This window comes from Schistocerca piceifrons, chromosome 2 (assembly GCF_021461385.2).
Source record: "Schistocerca piceifrons isolate TAMUIC-IGC-003096 chromosome 2, iqSchPice1.1, whole genome shotgun sequence".
Classification (NCBI taxonomy): Eukaryota; Metazoa; Arthropoda; class Insecta; order Orthoptera; family Acrididae; genus Schistocerca; species Schistocerca piceifrons.
The window spans coordinates 744,108,704-744,124,113 of NC_060139.1; the positions used below are offsets into that span (position 1 = coordinate 744,108,704).

The 15,410-nt window shown below is 40.9% G+C and overlaps 1 protein-coding gene across 5 annotated transcripts in view; it reads right to left on the reverse strand.

Moving 5' to 3' along the window:
- LOC124777434 (enhancer of mRNA-decapping protein 4) overlaps positions 1-15,410 on the reverse strand; it is a 162,380-nt gene that overhangs the window by 136,207 nt on the left and 10,763 nt on the right. For all 5 annotated transcript variants that reach the window (XM_047252839.1, XM_047252834.1, XM_047252835.1 and 2 more), the window contains exon 2: positions 6,264-6,352. In XM_047252839.1, the coding sequence (XP_047108795.1) occupies positions 6,264-6,334 (71 nt within the window). In that variant the 5' untranslated portion in view covers positions 6,335-6,352. The remainder of the gene's footprint in view (positions 1-6,263; positions 6,353-15,410) is intronic.

Here is a 15,410-nt window from a genome sequence, read left to right on the forward strand (position 1 = left end):
CTTCCTCATCCCCTCGAACCCAGAATCCCCCACAGAAAATCCACAAAAGTGCCCTACTTGTGACAGGATACTTTCCGGGACTGGACCAGACTCTGAATGTGGCTCTCCAGCAGGGATACAACTTCCTCAAATCCTGCCCTGAAATGGGATCCATCCTTCATGAAATCCTCCCCACTCCACCAAGAGTGTTTTTCCACCATCCACCTAACCTTCGTAGCCTGTTAGTGCATCCCTATGAAATCCCCAAACCACCTTCCCTACCCTCTGGCTCCTATCCTTATAACCGCCCCCGGTGTAAAACCTGTCCCATGCACCCTCCCACCACCACCTACTCCAGTCCTGTAACCCGGAAGGTGTACACGATCAAAGGCAGAGCCACATGTGAAAGCACCCACGTGATTTACCAACTGACCTGCCTACACTGTGATGCATTCTATGTGGGAACGACCAGCAACAAACTGTCCATTCGCATGAATGGACACAGGCAGACAGTGTTTGTTGGTAATGAGGATCACCTTGTGACTAAACATGCCTTGGTGCATGGCCAGCACATCTTGGCACAGTGTTACACCGTCCGGGTTATCTGGATACTTCCCACCAACACCAACCTATCCAAACTCTGGAGATGGGAACTTGCTCTTCAATTTATCTTCTCTTCCCGTTACCCACCAGCCCTCAATCTCCGCTAATTTCATGTTGCCGCCACTCATACCTCACCTGTCATTCAACATCATCTTTGCCTCTTCACTTCCGCCTCGACTGACATCTCTGCCCAAACTCTTTGTCTTTAAATATGTCTGCTTGTGTCTGTATATGTGTGGATGCATATGTGTGTGTGTGTGTGTGTGTGTGTGTGTGTGTGTACCCGTCCTTTTTTCCCCCCTAAGGTAAGTCTTTCCGCTCCCGGGATTGGAATGATTCCTTATCCTCTCCCTTAAAACCCACATCCTTTCGTCTTTTCCCTCTCCTTCCCTCTTTCCTGATGAGGCAACAGTTTGTTGCGAAAGCTTGAATTTTGTGTGTGTGTTTGTGTGTCTATCGACCTGCCAGCGCTATCGTTCGGTAAGTCACATCGTCTTTATATTTTTATATATATATATATATATATATATATATATATATATATATATATATATATATATATATATATACACACAAATTGAGGGCTGGTGGGTAACAGGAAGAGAGGATAAATTAAAGAGCAAGTTCCCATCTCCGGAGTTCGGATAGGTTGGTGTTGGTGGGAAGTATCCAGATAACCCGGACGGTGTAACACTGTGTCAAGATGTGCTGGCCGTGCAAAAAAAAAAAAAAATAATATATATATATATATATATATATATATATATATATATATATATATATATATATATATATATATATATATATAATAGAGGGAAACATTCCACGTAGGAAATATATATCTAAAAACAAAGATGATGTGACTTACCAAATGAAAGTGCTGGCAGGTCGACAGACACACAAACAAACACAAACATACACACAAAATTCAAGCTTTCGCAACAAACTGTTGCCTCATCAGGAAAGAGGGAAGGAGAGGGGAAGACGAAAGGAAGTGGGTTTTAAAGGAGAGGGTAAGGAGTCATTCCAATCCCGGGAGCGGAAAGACTTACCTTAGGGGGAAAAAAGGACAGGTATACACTCGCACACACGCACATATCCATCCACACATACAGACACAAGCAGACATGTCTGCTTGTGTCTGTATGTGTGGATGGATATGTGCGTGTGTGCGAGTGTATACCTGTCCTTTTTTCCCCCTAAGGTAAGTCTTTCCGCTCCCGGGATTGGAATGACTCCTTACCCTCTCCTTTAAAACCCACTTCCTTTCGTCTTCCCCTCTCCTTCCCTCTTTCCTGATGAGGCAACAGTTTGTTGCGAAAGCTTGAATTTTGTGTGTATGTTTGTGTTTGTTTGTGTGTCTGTCGACCTGCCAGCACTTTCATTTGGTAAGTCACATCATCTTTGTTTTTATATATATATATATATATATATATATATATATATATATATATATATATATATATAGAGAGAGAGAGAGAGAGAGAGAGAGAGAGAGAGAGAGAGAGAGAGATCATTTCATTAAGCAATTTTTGTGGTAACATTTCTGCCGGCATTATTTATGTGTTCCTCACCCCATCAGCTCCTCCTCCTCCTCCTCTTGCGCATTTTCATTTCTTTCTTGATTTTTCTGCTTTTTAGGCCACAGGACACAGTCTTTGGAATTCATTACAGAATCACAGACATTGAACCACCACTTGCCAAAGTGCAGACTGAAGTAATCCAACAAGTACTACCGAGGCAACATTGAGCACTGAAATTGTACTGTCACATAATTTCACATAAAAATAGTAAAAATAGCCCTCGTCACACGACAAGGCTGTCTTTGTCAGAAATTATTTTGACAATGGCTGTTTTTGAAGAACCATCACATTTCTGAGCTACAATAACTCAAGACAAGCCATTTCTGTCAAGTCTGAGTAGAACAAATAGTGAATCTTGGGGATAGCTGCAAGAGTGTGCTGAAATAGCAAAAATGAAAAAACTGACAAAGGTCGGTTCTTTTTATGTAGTCTTCAACTTCAAGTATCCTGTATACATATCTAGATGACCAAGATAGCTAGTTTGAGTTAAACAATAACAACTCAGTGATAAATAAATAAATTATATATCAACAGTTAACTGTACAATTCAAAACTTTTGTCATTTGAAAAACATACGTGACAATGAACGACCACATGGGTTATTGCAGCATAACCCACATTTCGCAAGAGGACTACCACAGAACTAATACAATTCAAAAACTAAAAGATGGAGAGTAGTGTCAGAAATTTTGCGAAAAATGAACAGACCTTTTTTTCTTGGGACCTGTTGAACCTGATACAGTTTGCCGATTCAAAAAGATGTAGGTCACTGTAGTGATGCAGAGACAGAGGCATGTTCAGGGTGGAACAGCACAGTGTGCTGCATCAAATCAGTATACAGACTCAAGACAACAACAAGAGTGGAACAATTCAAGACACAGATACTTGGTCTTGGAATGAATTACTAACTGTGATTTGTTTGAAATACGGTACATGGAACCAACACAATTTCACTGACAAACAATTTTCACATACAGAAAATGCTTCACAAATGACCGATGTGCGAATTACCTATGGTGACTGACAACATTGTGGAATGCATACATAAACGTATTTGTCAATCTCACTGCTCCACAATACTGATAGTTCACCAGTGGTCATGGCGATTTGTAAGCCACAAAAAATTCAATAACTGAAGAGGTTACAACAGATTCTCGATGGGTTGAAGATAACCTCAAAGTTGGATCAACTATGGTAATAAGGTTTTTTCATAGACCACATGCCTCAGGATCCACAGTTGCAGAGTGCTAAGGAAAAAACACTGAGAATACCACTACTCAGTTTCCTGACCATGCTATTGTAATGGGGGTAGACTTCAATTCACCACTTTAGAATGGAAGAGTCGTGTGATTAAAACTGGTACCAGAGTCAAGGATTCATGTGGAATTGTTTTGAATGTAATGTATGAAATTATTTCAAGCAGGTAAGTAGAGCACTGACTCTTGAGGCTAACAAGGAATGTTAAGAAAGGTAAGAAAATATTTTTGTTTAGCAAGGGTGTGCAAAGAGTGACAAATACGAGAAACTTCTGCTAGAAACATGGAGGCAGATTGTAGACTTAAATTATGTTAGCATGATGCTGAATCAAAATGAAACATACTGAAAACGGGTAGCAAACACTTAGTGAATGCTTTACAAGGGTGGTTTGATAACACTAGTAAATTTCCATGAAAGAATGGAACATTCTCATTGCACCTTCATGGTTGGTAAGCTTTATTATTCCAAGGATCATACAAGGAATTTCAACAATGTATGGTGTACTGTTAATTTCCTATAGCCGTCTGAACTGGTCAGTCGGTCTACTACGGTTGAAAATGGATGAAACAGAGTTTGATACTGTTGTTAAACATTTTCATTTAAAGAGTTGGACTGCCGCACAAATTAAAAAAGAATTGGGTGAAGTTCACACGACCCCTGCACCATCACTGAAGACCATTTACTTTTGGATTAGTGGTTTTAAAAGTGTTCGGACAAGGAACGAAGACTAAGAGCACTTCGCCTGGCCAGTTGAGTTTTGTTTTGTTTTGTGGCACAAAAACTACTAAGGTCATTTGTGCCCATGTCAGAACCTTAGAACACCACAACAGAAAAGGAGTTAAAAGTGAAAAAGCGACTACACATTAAGTCCACTCAATGGAAGGAAAGACAGCTAAAAATAAGGACTTCCTCTTTGAGAAAGGTCCACAAAATATGCTGTAAAGATGGCAGAGGTCCTTAACTAAAGATTAAATGTTCTCCGCCATATTGCTAAAACAGATAACAAATAAAATGCAGTTGACAGCCTGTGCATCATTCACTAAAACGGCCAATAACTCAGATGGAAAACATACATTAGAATGTAAGTGGTTAAAAAAAAAAAAAAAAAAGAAGAAGAAGAAGAAGAAGAAGAAGAAAAGAAAGAGCGTTTGGACAGGAAATGGCAAACAGGCAATGGGTGATCACAATGAGCACAGTTAAGGTCACCACACAGGGAACCATCGACAAATACAGTAATTAAAACTACCAAATAAAAATTTGTGAGACTGCAGGCACCTCAACTGAGCAAGTGCATAATCTCTGCATGGAAATTGGCTATTACAAAGGTACATGCAAGGTGAGTGCCACAGTTGGCCACAGCCAACCAAAAGCAGATCTGGTAAAATATTTCAACACAATGTCTGGCAATGCTTAATCACAACCCGCAAGACTTTTTGTGCCAATTTGTGATTGTAGATGAAATGTAGATCCATTACTACACATCAGAGTCAAAATGGCAGTCAAAACAATGGACAAAGACTGATGAAAGTACACCAAAGAAGGTAAAGAGAATTTTCTCAGGTGGTTGAAGGCCCTTTTTTTTGGGGGGGGGGGGGGGGGGGGAGGGGGGTATTCCCAAGGAATAATTCTCATAGTTTACATGGAAAAAGGCAGAAACATAAGTGGACACCATTATGCTTCATTGCTGGTTTGTTTGAAACTTGCATTGACTGAAAAAAGACCAAGGCTGGCATGCAAAAAAGTGCTCTTTCACCAGGATGACGCACCATCCCACACATCAGCAAATACAATGGCAAAAGTTCATGAACAAGGCATTGAACTGGTTCCTCATCTCCTCTATTTACTAGACTTAGCTCCTAGTTACTTTTTCCTGTTCCCTTACTTGAACCTTTGGCTTGCTGGGAAGAATTTTTCATCGAATGAGGAAGTGGTAACTGCAGTCAATGAGTATTTTGCTGAGTCTGACAGAACCTATTTTTCCAACTGTGTGAAAGGGTGGAGGATCACATGACCAAGTGCATAACCCTAATAGGAGACACTGTTGACAAATAAGGCGAGTTGTTTACAAAAGAAACATTTTTTTTTTTTTCCCTTTTCTGTTTTATCAGACTATTAAACCAGCCTTGTATGCATTCCACTGTGTGTTGTGCACTTCTTGTTGTTTTCTTATTTTGAAATGTCCACGATGGGGTACAAATACAACCCTCATGACACCACAAGGAATTGACAATCTCTGTAAGCAATACGTCAGTTCTGCTTTTGCAGGAGCACAGAACATGGTCATACACTATCAGCCCTCTTGAGAGAGAGGCAACGCTTGTTGCTACCCTCAGCTTTCTCCCGTCAAGTCATTCAAGTTCGAATTTGTTTCTGCCATGGCCGACTGTCACAATATCGTGTCCAAATAACACATCATAAAGAAAACACTTTTCAGTAATATACATTTCAATGGTCTGGGTTAAACCAATACAGTCAATTACAACAAGAAGAAAAACTAAAGAACTTCCAACAACCATTACTCAGCTCTACAGTGCTGCAATGTTAACACGGAAGAGAACACTTGAAATTTTAATTTTAAGACTAGTTACCTAATATTTCATTGTGCCTGAAAAATCATTATATTATCATTTATTTATCAGAACTCGAAACATGATTCAGTGAGGAGCAACTCACTCGACACAAACATGGTAATAGATTACTTAGAAAAGGACTGAAATGTAAGAATTTTAAGATTAACCATGCCTATGAGTAGAGAGGGGAAGGGGAGGAGGTTACATAACCACCTCCACATTAAATGCTGATGTCCTTAAAAGCTCAATAAACACGCATTAAAATACTCACATGGTTTGAGGAGATTGATGCAGTTTTGCCAAAGTGGAAGGTGGCTGCATGTTTAGGACAATTTTCTCCATTTCAGAAACACCATAAATCTGTAACATACAACATTACGACAAAATTGAAATCTAACGGTAGCACAAATAAGTACACTAGATTCTGGCTAATCTGGCCATTCCTGGCACATATGGGATCTGGATTAGCGGAAATGCTGGATTATTGAGTGTCTGAAATTTATTTTATTCATTTATTCTGTTTTTTATTTGTTTTGAAAACAATGGGGATGTATCCAGAATGAGATTTTCACTCTACAGCGGAGTGTGCGCTGATATGAAACTTCCTGGCAGATTAAAACTGTGTGCCCGACCGAGACTCGAACTCGGGACCTTTGCCTTTCGCGGGCAAGTGCTCTACCAACTGAGCTACCGAAGCACGACTCACGCCCGGTACTCACAGCTTTACTTCTGCCAGTACCTCGTCTCCTACCTTCCAAACTTTACAGAAGTTCTCCTGCGAACCATGCAGAACTAGCACTCCTGAAAGAAAGGATATTGCGGAGATGTGGCTTAGCCACAGCCTGGAGGATGTTCCCAGAATGAGATTCCCCCAGGCTGTGGCTAAGCCATGTCTCCGCAATATCCTTTCTTTCAGGAGTGCTAGTTCTGCATGGTTCGCAGGAGAGCTTCTGTAAAGTTTGGAAGGTAGGAGACGAGGTACTGGCAGAAGTAAAGCTGTGAGTACCGGGCGTGAGTCGTGCTTCGGTAGCTCAGTTGGTAGAGCACTTGCGCGCAAAAGGCAAAGGTCCCGAGTTCGAGTCTTGGTCGGGCACACAATTTTAATCTGCCAGGAAGTTTCAATGGGGATGTAGTGTACTGTACTTTCTTACATCGAAGGATACAATTTTAAAACAGAGGATATACTTTATTAAATTCAAAAATACATTAATTTCCAAGGTAAACTCAGTGCTTGAGCGTATACTGTATGCAATTCTACACTCATATCACTCACTATGAAACATGTCCCTAATTTTTAAACTGTCGCAATGATGATATGCGACGGTGGCATGCTTTATCATGCAACCGCTTTACAAGCATTACATTGGTACTGCATGTATCTGGTGGTTGCATAATGTTCTCCAGGAAGACCTCGGCAGATTCAGCACCAGCAGTGTGAGAAATCATGCTCTCGCCACCTGTGTCCTCTTCATCACTTACATCATTACTTTCTCGCACACATTTGATTATTTCTTCATCTGTTAAAGTTTGGTCCATATCGCAGTTTTCCTCATTCAGCCACTTAGTAGCACCTTCATCATCAATTTCTTCTTCTCCTGGAAGGTTGTAGAACATATCAGTATACAAAGTAATTGATAATTCCGAATTGACTGGCTCATTGCTGTCACTCACTACTGGATCAGAGAATGGCAACAATTTTCTCCAGCCCTTCATTATGGTAGCCCTCTCCATTCTATCCAATGCTTTGGCTGCTTGGAAAACAACATCACGTATGTTACTTGCTTTCCACGCCTTTAGCATAGTCTCGATAGTCATTTTCACTTTCGTTCAGCAAGGAGACGAGAAGTGAATGCTGATAATGACGATTAATTGATTCCGAAATTCCCTAGTCCATGGGCTGAATTAGGGCTGTCACACTGGGTGGGAGAACGAGTACTTGTATACCATTGGACTTTAGAAAAACATCTGAAAGATGACTGGGAGCATTGTCAGTTATAAGGATAGCTTTCAGTGGAAGCTTTTTCTTTTTAGCTCTTTTCCCACTGCTGGTACAAACGTTTCATGGAACCACCGAGAGAATGTTTGTCTGTCCATCGATACTTTCTTATGAGCGCAATACTGCACTGATAGAGTATTTATGTCAGTGTGCTGAAAACAACGTGGATGTTTGGATTTTCCAATCAACATAGGCGGTAGTTTATGACTCCCATTTGCATTACAACACGCCATTAATGTTGCGCGCTGTTTCTGTTGCTTGTAACCATGAGCTCCCTTCTCGTTCTTGGCAGCTAATGTTTTTGAAGGAAGCATCTTGTAAAAGAGTCCTGTTTCATCAGCATTATACAAGGCAACAGCAGTTAAATCTTCTTCCTCTATTATCTTCCGTATCTTGCTTACAAACTCGTCAGCATCCTTATCATTAGCTGAGTGACTTTCCCGGTGACTGTCAGCTGCCGAATGCCATGTTGTTTTCTCCAATTTGATAGCCATCCTTCACTCCCTGCAAACACGTTACTACCGCCAAGTTGTTTGTTAAATGCAGCTGCTTTTTCCTTTATAATCGAGCCACTGACTGGAATTCCTTTACTGCGCTGTCGCATGAACCAACTATAAACAGCTACGTCCAGTTCTTCATTCTCACTCCTTAACATAACCTTCCGTTTTCCCAACTCACAATCCATTTGTCTTGAGTACTGTCTAATATCATCATCCTTCTTTTTGATGTCATAAATAGTTGCTCGTCCAACATTGAACTCAGAAGCAATGGCTTTCTGCAAAGAACTCTATTTAACTTACCTAAAATTTCGACTTTCTGCATGAGGTCTAGCATAACGGGTTTCCTTTTAAAAGACCATTTCGAACTGTAAAGAAAGCTACAATTTCAAATACAGTATATAAAGCATTGTTTAACTAAGCATTGTCGCAAATGATAATTCGTTGTGCACATGTTTTTGGGTGTGTGCTGGATTACTGAGAAGCCGGACTACTGAGGGTCAGTTCAGCAAGAGTCTAGTGTAATTCCAAGAAACAACTGGTGAAAGATTTTCTGCCACACAGTCTGGTGTGGGTTAGCAATCAAACAACAAATAGTTTCACAAGTTGTCAATGGGCCTAGAATTCTATCTGTTATCATTAATAATACTTTGGCCATTTGAAAATGGTACATACAGAGCTCTTCAAAACTGATCAATGTTATTTCCTGACAAGTAGGTAAACATAATCTGTTTAAAATTACTTGATAATTGACACTTCACATTTGGAGCTGGTTTCCTCCAATCAGAGCACTCAGCGCCATGCCTGAACCATTCACTGTTGCCAAACTGCCACAACAATATGTCTGTTCACCTGCATTTCTTGTCCGACACTCTTTCTTGATGTGTGTGCATCCAGAATCATGGGTATTGCACTTTTATTTCACATTTCATCATACATGATAACCAACCCCCCCCCCCCCCCCACACACACACACACACATACACACACACACACACACACACACACACACACACACACACACACACACACACAAGATGTTAATGAAATATATGCATTCCATACACAGCATTTAACTTAACACTACTGGATACTTCTGCACAAGATGCGATTCAGCGTAACATATGCAGTTATTAGTATCACAGAGATCAGCTCATATTAAATAAGTTTCACATGACATTGTGTGAGGCTGAGTTTTTCATAGCTTCAATTCATCATTGCAACTGAATGATTGCAGTCAAAGATGAAACAAGTTGCATCAATGTTATACTTTAGCACAATGGTATGCATAATAATCTACTGTACTGAAGGTCATAGTTTCGAACCTCCTCTTATACATTGGACTTTTTTATTTCTGAATATAATTAAAAGAGTTTGACTATCATTTTTATTCAATTAACTGGCTTGTTGCATCATTTTCATCATCTTATCAACTTTACTTGCTCTTATACATCTACCAGTAACCCTTTTTTTGTCTGGATATGCCTGTATTGTCTGTAATCAAGTGCCAACAAAGATTGCACTTTGGTTGGTAACACGGGAGCTCATGTAGCCTGTGAGAGGATAGTTTCAGATAACCAATGATAGCAAGAAATTAGTTTGCTTTTCGTGCCAAACCTGAACTTTTCTGTCTTTGGTTTGCTCGTAGAGATACAAAATGCATCTTTTGCCACAGTTCAGTCACTGGTCACTTAAAAATCAGCTGTTGACAGAGCATGTCTTGCATTTCTGACATACCTTGTGGTGGCCACTTCCCACATTGCTCCAGTAACGCATTAACAGCATTTGTGAACTGACTAGCAATGTTTGTGTGTTCCCTATAACTGAGTGGCAAGCAGTGGCCGACATGGTAACACTGTAGCGGCACGTGACAGATGTCAACTATCAAGTAATTTTAAATGGACCTCAGCATGGAGTTGCAAAACTATATTACAATGACAACATATTCTTGAGTGTTTCATTGACTCACTCTCTCTCTCCCCCCCCCCCCCTCCCGTGTGTGTGTGTGTGTGTGTGTGTGTGTGTGTGTGTGTGTGTGTGTTTTTGCCAAGATAAACAGTAATCTGGGCTAATTAATAAAATATTACACAGTGGTGGATTATGGGTATAGCTTTCACATAAGTCCAATGGCTTTTAAGTGTAACACACACACTGAGCAGAGGGCTATTCACATAATAACAAAAGTACCATTGTTTAGGGCAATAGCTGTCCCGCTAATGGTAACTCATTCAGCAAAAGTAAAAATCAAGTCTTATTTAATGACATCTATAGCATTCCCTACAGATTATCAACATTCTTCCTCCTCCTGCACTATAAGTGTAGAACACTATAAACATAAGAATAATAAAAACAGTATGCAGATTAGCCCAACTTCAATATAATGAATTCTTTATACAACCTGATTGGAGCATGTTTTCAGATATAGAAAAAAATTGTCTACAATATAGAATATTCTATCTTGGTGCATAAAGTCAACACAAACATTCTTGGGAAATATCACTGAAACAGATCTTAATATAAAAGAGTTACCTGTTTCTCCGCTCCACTTCTTAGATTTCTCAAAACTCTGAAATGATCCTATCTTATAAGGATGTAGCATGGACCAGAACCAATGCAATTTCCAAATGAAAACAACTGTAGTATCTAACCCAATATTGTGAGTTTCAACATCTACACTGGAGTAGTTAAATTGTCTCCATTCCAATGATTTAAACAGGATTTGGTCACTGTTGGCTATGGGATCCAAATAGGAACATTTTCTCATGAGGACTCTTCTCACATGACTATACTTGAATTCGTACAAAAATTCAGACATCAACAAATTCTTTTAGAAATGATCTTGCACAACAATTGTGACTTACTGGTAAGTTCAAAGCTCTGGGGTTCAATGGATGGTTAGTCCTAGGATTCTTGTCTATCACTTATCGCCTTTTCCCCACTGGCAGTGTTTCTTAACATAAAAAATTCCAAGGTCCTCCACGATTTAGAGTCCACACGAAATTGTAGGCCCCCTACTACTGGCTGGGTAAGTCAGAAAAAATTTCAGATGATGCTAAGCGCATACCACCTCCAACAGAACAGAGTCTATACCTCAATCAGAATAACTGACAGTTGAGTATGGAAGACCAAATGTGAAGACTTTGACTTGGACAGGACACACCATACAGTTCCGGCAACAACAACTGTGCACTTTAATTCTGGACATGTTCACACGCTACCTGTTAATGAGCAGTGTTGGCCCAGAATGAGATTTTCACTCAGATTCAGAGTGTGCACCAATATGAAACTTCCTGGCAAATTAAAACTGTGTGCTGGACTGAAACTAACTCGGGACCCTTGGCAGGAAGTTTCATATAAGTGTACACTCCATTGCAGAGTGAAAAATTTCATTCTGGAAACATCCCCAAGCTGTGGCTAAGCCATGTCTCCACAACATCCTTTCTTTCAGGAGTGCTAGTCTTGCAAGGACTGCAGGAGAGTTTCTGTGAAGTTGAAACGTAGGAAGTGGGGTACTGGCGGAAGTAAAGCTGTGAGGGTCGGTTGTGAGTCATACTTGGGTAGCTCAGTCAGCAGAGCACTCTCCCGCAAAACGCAAAGGTCCCAAGATCAAGCCTCAGTCTGGCACACAATTTTAATGGGCTATGTAGTTTCAAGCAGTATTGCATCTGCTTAGTAGAATGGTAATGTTTTTTATGAATTTCATAGACGCTTCAGCATCTAGTTTCAGACATTGTCTCATAAAATAATCATGCCAGACAGAAATACAATACAAACATGGAAAATGAATCACACTGTTATATTACTGACCTAAACTGTTATCCGCAACTGACTGTGGTACCGAGTATATGACAATAACGAACAGTACAGTAGGTTTGGTCAAGCTTATTGCCTGATTGGTTGTTGGATTGGATTGGATTGATGGGATTAAAGGGACCACACAATGAGGTCATTAGTCCCACCATCCTATATGCATCATGCTGGAAGAGTCTCCATAGAGGAAAGACGTAGATGACAAATCCAGATGAACCTGATTGTAACCAAGAATTGATAAAACCAAGAGACAGAAGCAAATAGAAGTGAGAGAGGATAAAGAGGGTGAGCTGCCCAACCCAGAAAGCAGCCAGACATTCACATCACATTATGCAATGAGATAAGAGTAAAATCAGATCAAGCGCTTTGGCGTTCTCTGTTAGTACAGAGGCAGTGTATCAGCAAGTTTAAGTTTCCATCATTAGGGAGTCAAATTGGGGTAATCCAGTAATAGGTGAGCCATCATCACACAGGTACCACACTGACAATGGGGTGGATCCTCACATCGTAGGATGTGGCCATGGGTCAGCCAAGTGTGGTCAGTGTAAAGTAGGCAAAGAACGGTATATTCCCCCACAAGAAGCACAAATTAATGACTGCTACATGTTGTGGACTCCTTTATTGCTTGCAATTTGTTCGAAGAAACAGGAGCACACCAATCCATGTTCCAACCCACCAACAATTGGCAGTGTAGAGCTGACAGAATGTCCAGTTCCGGTAACCCCATTGCCAAAGTCTGCATCCTGGTAGCCAACCCAGCCAGTTGATCAACATTTTCATCCACTCGAACCCCTACATGACATGGAGTCCAGACAAAGATGACCAACCATCTAGCTTGATGGAGGTCAGTAAGGAGAGATCATGGATAGTCACAACCAGTGGGTGTAGGGGTAGCACTAGTTGAGAGCCTGAAGAATATTCAGGGAATCACCATCGATTAAGAACGTCTCACCATGCAAGAACGAATGTGACTGTGGGCTCAAGCGATGCCCACCAATTCAGCAGTGAATACACTGCATCCATTCGGCAAGGAGCATACTTCACTGTACCTCGAAATTGTATGGGCAAAACCAGTTTGTCCATTGACCATAGAGTGTATGTAACTTCTGCACCAAGAACTGCTTCAAGGGCAACCAGGAACAGGTAGCAAAAAATCATGGGGTCCACAGAATCATTCAGCGCAAAGGATAGGTAGAGACAGATCCAAGGATGAGGTACATACCATGTAGGCATATGTAATTGCTCCCTGACAAAAGTGACAGTGGGGAAAGCTGGAGTTCAAAGCAGAGACACCATATGTGGACTGTAACCTTGACTCTGGTCCTGGGCTGCCACCATGGGGAATAGATCTCCCTAAAAGAATAAAGGACATGGTAGTTTGGATGCTCAAGGGAGCAGTGAATGTGTATTGTATAGTTGAGCAGCAGTTGTTGATACCCAGGCTCTGCAAAGTAAGCTGTTTACAGGGCTAGTCCAAAAGGCACCTGTCGCAAGTCGGACCCCACAATGGGTATTGGGTCCAGCATCCTCAATGCTGAACCATATGCCAGACTCCCATAATCACAATGGCACAGGAACAAAGCTTCGTAAAGCTGCAAAAGTGTAGAGCAGTCTGCACCCCAGCAGTTGTTACTGAAGCTACAAAGAGTATTAATGTGTGACCAGTATGTCACTTAAGTTGGCGAAGATCGGAAAGCCACGTTGACAGGACATCAAAGACCAGTCGCAATAAGACTCCATCACATTGCGGAACTGGTCATCGAGGTAGAATGGTGGATAGACAGTCTGACGATGATGGAAATGTGTGCAAAAATCATCAGTATGTAGGGAGGGTGATACTGTAGACCCCTCAGCTGCAGCTAGACCAAGACAGCAACCAGAAACTGTGTTACTGTGTGAAGCACCAACTTAAAAGTAGAACATATAGTGTGACAAGAAGTTCCGAACATAAATCGGTAGAGGACCCCGGACAATGCATACATGTAGAGTAACAACAGTGTGATGACACCAAGCAGTGTCCAAAGCCCGTGCAAGTCAAAGGAGACAGCGATAAGGTCTTGACGTCAGGCAAAAGCTGACCGTTTAGTAGACTCCAGGCAGACCAAATTTTCAGCAGTACAACAGCCTTCATGAAAACTGGCCTGGGATGGAGTCAAAAGCCCCCAAGACTCACGGTACTAATATAGCTGCTACTTCACCATACGTTCGGGCAACTTGCAGATAACATTAGTGAGAATAACGGGGTAATAGTAGTCCATTTCAAGGAGGTGTTTACCCAATTTCAATTTCAGTATTGAGACAATTGTGCTTTCTCATTACTGAGATGGGACTCACCCTCACTTCAGAGATTGTTGAAAATGACAAGGACGTGGTGTTGGCAATCCACCAACAAGTGTTTGAGCATCTGACTTTGGATGAGGTCTGGTCCTGGAGCTGCATCAACGCAAAGTGCTAGAGCACTGAGAAGTCCCACTATTGAACGGAGCATTATATGGCTCCAGCTAACATGCACTGAAAGGCAATTTAATTCACTTCACCTGCCATTTGAGGACATGAAATGCTGACTGATGATTCTCAGTTGCAGAGCAAACCATTCAGCGACAACATCATTTGTTGCAACACCAGGTACTCCTGTGGGGAACTGGTGTCCACAGATGCATTGAAACATTGCCCAAACCTGCGATGGAGGGGTATGCAGTCCAGTAGTAGCAACATATAGTTCCCAGTATTCTCGCAGGCTGGTCTTATGCACGTGTATTACATTTTATGCATTTTTTGGTAATTTTGCAGTTGCGTGTTACTCTCTGATACTATTATAAAGGGTGAACAGTAATAAAACTGAGGGAAAAAGGTGAAGGTGATACAATGAGTTACAGACACAATGAAAAGACTATTACAACCCGGACTTTCCACTGTTTGATAATTGTACTGTCACATTTTATTTTGACATCACTATATACGGTTCATATTTAAAAGTTACATTACCCCTTCTCATCCCTACTGTAAAATATGAGATTTTATGTTAAATAGTATAACAGAATTTCTTTGTCACGGCTGTATGGCTTATTGGAGTTGAGATAAAACTTTGTCTCTGCTGTGATGACGTTTCCCATCA